The sequence below is a fragment of the Hyposmocoma kahamanoa genome, unplaced genomic scaffold (assembly GCF_003589595.1).
Source record: "Hyposmocoma kahamanoa isolate Upper Pololo Valley unplaced genomic scaffold, ASM358959v1 119, whole genome shotgun sequence".
Classification (NCBI taxonomy): domain Eukaryota; kingdom Metazoa; phylum Arthropoda; class Insecta; order Lepidoptera; family Cosmopterigidae; genus Hyposmocoma; species Hyposmocoma kahamanoa.
The window spans coordinates 817,202-822,456 of NW_020653409.1; the positions used below are offsets into that span (position 1 = coordinate 817,202).

The 5,255-nt window shown below is 35.7% G+C and overlaps 1 protein-coding gene across 1 annotated transcript in view; it reads right to left on the reverse strand.

The window, feature by feature from the left end:
• The window catches only part of LOC113239984, a 54,587-nt gene that overhangs the window by 12,237 nt on the left and 37,095 nt on the right, over positions 1-5,255 (reverse strand). The window contains 1 exon segment of the mRNA XM_026477174.1: positions 5,046-5,226. Coding sequence (XP_026332959.1) covers positions 5,046-5,226 — 181 coding nt within the window.

Consider the following 5,255-nt stretch of genomic DNA (forward strand, 5'->3'; position numbering starts at 1 on the left):
CGATCCGGTCGGATTCGAACCGACGTCTTCTTGCATACCGTGCCAGACGCTATACCAACTAAGCCACGGAACGAACCAACGGACCTCACGAATTTTTCTATGTGCTTGCGTCGTGTCTTTGTACTTGGTCTTTCAACGACTTTTTAGTCGTAGCGCCATCTATGAGAAATCTATTACAGATTTATCACCCAGTTAGTACCTTTACAGCTACCAGTCCTGGCGAGAAATGTCGCTATTCACTGTATTAATTAAATTTTTATAGAATTGATATTCAATTATTTTTTGTGAAATTACTCCACTAGTTTGTCTTCCGATTATTGTGACAAATCCTTTCATTACGATGGCAACATTTCAGTGTATGCCATCGACACGATAAGAAGAAGAAGAAGATTGTGTACGCCGAGGCGCTACTATAGACAATTTAGGACTCCCGCGTCATGTACCCAAGAAATTCTACATAAATGAAAGTTTAACTAAAGCCAACAGAATTCTCTTCGCCAAGGCCCTTGATGCTGCCAAAAATAATAAATTAGCTCGTTGGAAGTTTCTATGGACTACGGACGGGCGTGTACTTGCAAGGCGTACTACTGACTCTCCAATATATCATCTGCGCACTCATGAAGACATTGTTCGCATTCTCGCGTCTTCGTCGGCCGATCGTGAAACCGAGCCATATTTGTAACCTTATCTACGGACTGGTCTTTGTTGAGTAAAACCTTTTTTGATTGTGTTTGCTTAAAATTTTACACACTAGATACATTGACTTACAATTATATGGACGTCGTGTCCGCGCTAAAAAGTGTCCGAACTTGTAAGGCGTTAAAATCGTATACAGAGCGTCATAGTCTTCATTTGTTCGACTGACAGCGCGATACTGCGATGACATTACAATTTAAATTTCGAATAGGTTGACTCGGGACATTTTTTTCGTGGTTTTTGTATTAGACCCGTCGTCCATTTATTTGTAAGTCAATGACTAGATACGAATTTATGTGAGTATTTTACATTCACTCTTTTTTTCCATGATATAAAATAGTATTTAGTTAACATTTATTCATTGTGTTTAATCGTTTGCAACACATCTTTATACACATTCACATAATATACTGATCAAATAAATAAAAAAACACTTATTCATTTATTTAATCACTTCCAGATCTATCTAGTGTAGAATTTTTTATAAATATGTACTCTGAGATGATGGGTATAACAATAATAACAACAATTATATAATAACAATTTGATAATAAATGTTATTTTAATTAACATTAACGCCACATTTTTATTTACAGAACTATGGCAGAATTTTATATGTATATACAGGGTGGAAATTTGTAATGCCACCTGGAGGGAAAGTACTCTAAATACTGGAGATAGAAATTTTTACTTAAAGTAAACATTCCTTTATTTTTTAAAAGAAATAAAACTGCATTCATAGATTTTCGAAAATTTCTTGCAACACGCGGGAATCGAACCCGCTTTAATCTGAAAAAAATGCACCCTGCACTTTCATTGTATCGATAGGGTTAATTATAAGAATAAAATCTCTCTCGCAAATTTAATTGATTAAATGAAAAAAAAAAAAAACCATGAAATCTTAACGTATTTTAATAAAACGAAAAAAATGGTAATCTAACTAATTAGTTAACAAGGCTGAGGTTCAGAATACGATTTGTAATACAATTCATCACAACACGTTATTAAAAGGTACTCAAAATGAATTGGTTAAAAGATTAAATTTGTGTATCCAAGAAAATGGAGCTCATTTCGAGCAACTAATTAGTTTTACCATTACCATTTTTTTCGTTTTATTAAAATACGTCAAGATTTCGTTGTTTTTTTTTTCATTTAATTAACCAATTTTGTGAGAGAGATTTTATTCTTATAATTAACCCTATCGATCGATGCAATAACCTGCACTTTTATTGCATTTTTTTCAGATAAAAGCGGGTGCGATTCCCGCGTGTTGCTAGAAATTTTCGAAAATCTTTGAATGCAGTTTTATTTCTTTAAAAAAATAAAGGAATGTTTCCTTTAAGTTCTTGATCAAAAATAAATAAAACCAAAAATATAACAATTAGTCTCTTTAATGCTGGATCACTTTCTAGTGGCCTTAGCTCGCATAGCTCCCGACATACTTGCTATCAATGAAACTTGGCTTCAAACTGGTGAAGAGAGTCGTGCGCTCGCGCCACCGGGGTATCGGTTGCGTCACCTTCCACGTCCGCCAACTATGGAACGTAAACGCGGAGGAGGTGTCGGGTTTTATGTCAGACAGTGTCTCGCTGTGCGTACTGTTCCTCACCCAGTATCAACATCACATGTGGATCAAATGTGGATCTGTTTGACCGCGTGCTCGACGCTTGTTCTTGTAGGGACTGCTTATCGTCCACACTGGCTTAATATTGTAATATTTTTTGATGCCTTAACAGATTCACTATCCTCTTTTAATAATTTTTACCGAGTAATTTTGTTAGGTGATTTTAATATAGATCTGAACTATAAAAAGGATAGCAAATATAAGCAGCTGAATGATTTTTGCAACATTTTGATTTAACAAATTACCACACACAGTTAAACTATAATTGATCTGCTCTGCACTGACACCACCGTTTTGAAAATCGATGTAGAACGCATTCAGGATTTGGGAGCGCATGCTTTTATCACGGCCTGTTTTAAAACAAAGAGAAATAAAATCCCTCGTAAAACAATAACTTTCAGACCTATTAAATACATTAACATCGATGATTTTAATGACGACTTGTTTGGATCGAATCTTTGTGATATACTCCTTTTAGACAATGTTGATGATGGTGTCCTCGTTCTCAAGCCGTATTACTCAATAATTTGAAGTACATGCGCCTACTCTAACCATTACTATACGTGACCACCCAAGTTCATGGATCACTAGCAATATCCGCTATCAAATACAGCTACATGATGAGGCTAAGGAGAGGTATCGTATGACTGGCCTAGTTGAACACGGTGTTTATTACAAAAATCTAAAAAAGAATATTAACGCTTGCCTTTTTGCTGAACGTAAAGCGTATTTTGGTCAATTTGTCAGCAAAAACGTCAAAATGCCTAAAGTTCTCTGGAAAAATCTAAAAAGTACTATTCTCTCAGATCCGAAAAAAACCATGAGCTGCCACAATGTCTTCTAGACCCCCCGAAAATCAACTCCCATTTCATGAATGTATCAAGACAAAGGCAAAGCTACTGTCCTTCTCTTACTGGATTACTCAAGGGCATTCGATTGCATTAACCACCAACTTCTTCTTTCCAAAATGGCGTTATATGGTTATGATGATTCTGCGATAGTATGGTTTGGCTCGTATTGGAGGGATCGTGCGCAACGTGTTGAGATCAGGGCAGCCAGCTACAGTACTGTTGTCATAATGTTGTTGGAGTGTTATAATTTATTAGGTGTAGACCTAATACATTATAACACTCCAGACCAACCTAGACTTGCCTTTTTCTTTATGATTACCATTGTACCTATGTCATAAGTTTGTTTGTAATGTACTGTGATTCAGGAAATAAACAAGTAATCTATCTATCTATAAGATGGTGAGTTCGTCTGGAGGTTCGCCTCTTAGGCTGATTGTTGTCAGAATTTTAGTGATTCCAGCCGTCATTTGAATAAATTGAATCGTGTTATAATTGATTCCATTAGATTAAAGTCATGTTTTTCGGTGTAATGCCTTTCTTCAATGAGGGGTGCGATATAATGTTTAAAAGTCTCCATGTTGACAACCCTTTACAAAAGTAATTAAAGCATATTAGAAATTCGAGGTCGAGGCGGCAAAGTTTGACATTTCTTGCATTTGCCTGTAGCTAGCTCAATTAGGTCGTAACCATGTCGTAACTGACGACCGCCGACAAAGTATATAATAAAATAGGATTATTTACTAATACATATAGCGTAGGTGGAACGTTTACCTTTAATATATTGTAAATTGGAGACCTTACGAAGGCTTTATTCATGGCTGTATTTAGAAAACTACATTTTGGGTGTGTTAGCAGAACCTATTTTCAACATGAGTCGAGTCTCCTTGTCCAGAAATTCTTGGTCATAGCCTGCAAAGTTGTGGACTTTAAATGTCTTTCGAGGCTTTTAAACTTCCTTTGACGTGCCGGTTTCATTATCTTTTGCTTTCTGTAGCAAGTAGTATTACTGCTAACATTTACAAATATACGTAACTTAGAAATTGAAATTAAGGAAGAGGTCAACTGAAATGTAAAATTATGATTACGGCTATATCTATTTCGTTATACTTAACATCTTTACTCGTAATTCAATAGAACATGCTTAGGACATTCCTTTTGGATCATGACACGTTGGTAACATTATTGAATTTTCTACATGAAAGTTTGTATTGTTAGTGGAATGAGTTCTTTAAATGCCGGAGGTCCAAATCTAGACACTTTTACCATATCAGATTACTTCATGACTCAGTGTCAAAAAAAGAGCAATCTTGTTCTTCAGATACATTGGAAGTTAGTTGCATTAAAAATTTGAGAAGAAAAGAAAATAAACATCTTTATTTGTAATTGGTCTTTGAGACCTGGTGCATTCTACGTTAGGATTCGTTGTGGTGGTGAGTAAAGTAATTAATAAATAGTTTTCTATGTTTTTTCTTGCTTATTTACGCCGTCTAGTTTTCTGCTTCATCGCAAATCTGAAAAAGGAAAATCTATTGCATTCATAGAAGTACCTCTGAGTAAATCTGATTCGTATTATATTGTAAGAAGTTTCAATAGATTCTTGTTTCTGATATGCATCTTATCAAAAGGATCCAACTGTCTTTCAGCTGAAAATGATAATAATGAAATTAATATCCCATACAACAAGTGCGCGGTCAGACGGCCGAGAGGATTTTTTTGAATTTCTAATTAAGACCACGCCCATGGTTAAATTGATTGATTGGTTGATTATTAATTAATCATCAGCATAGTATATGATAAATACGTCAACTGTTTTATCAGCGAACTCTCATACAGACTTTGGAATCACCACAAGTCAAACAAGGTAAGAAAAAGACTTACCTCTCAAGAATCAAAATCAAAGTAGCCAGCATGTACCCGAAAACCAGTAACAAGAATGCCGGTGCCGCTCCACCTAAAGCCAACGCTCGAGGAGACGAACCTTCGCAGGTCACCGATAAAGCTTGCGTACGACGTTGGAGGCAGGATACTACGCCACGTTCTTTAAGACGGATAAGGCTGAAAATTTATCAATACAGCAGTGTACT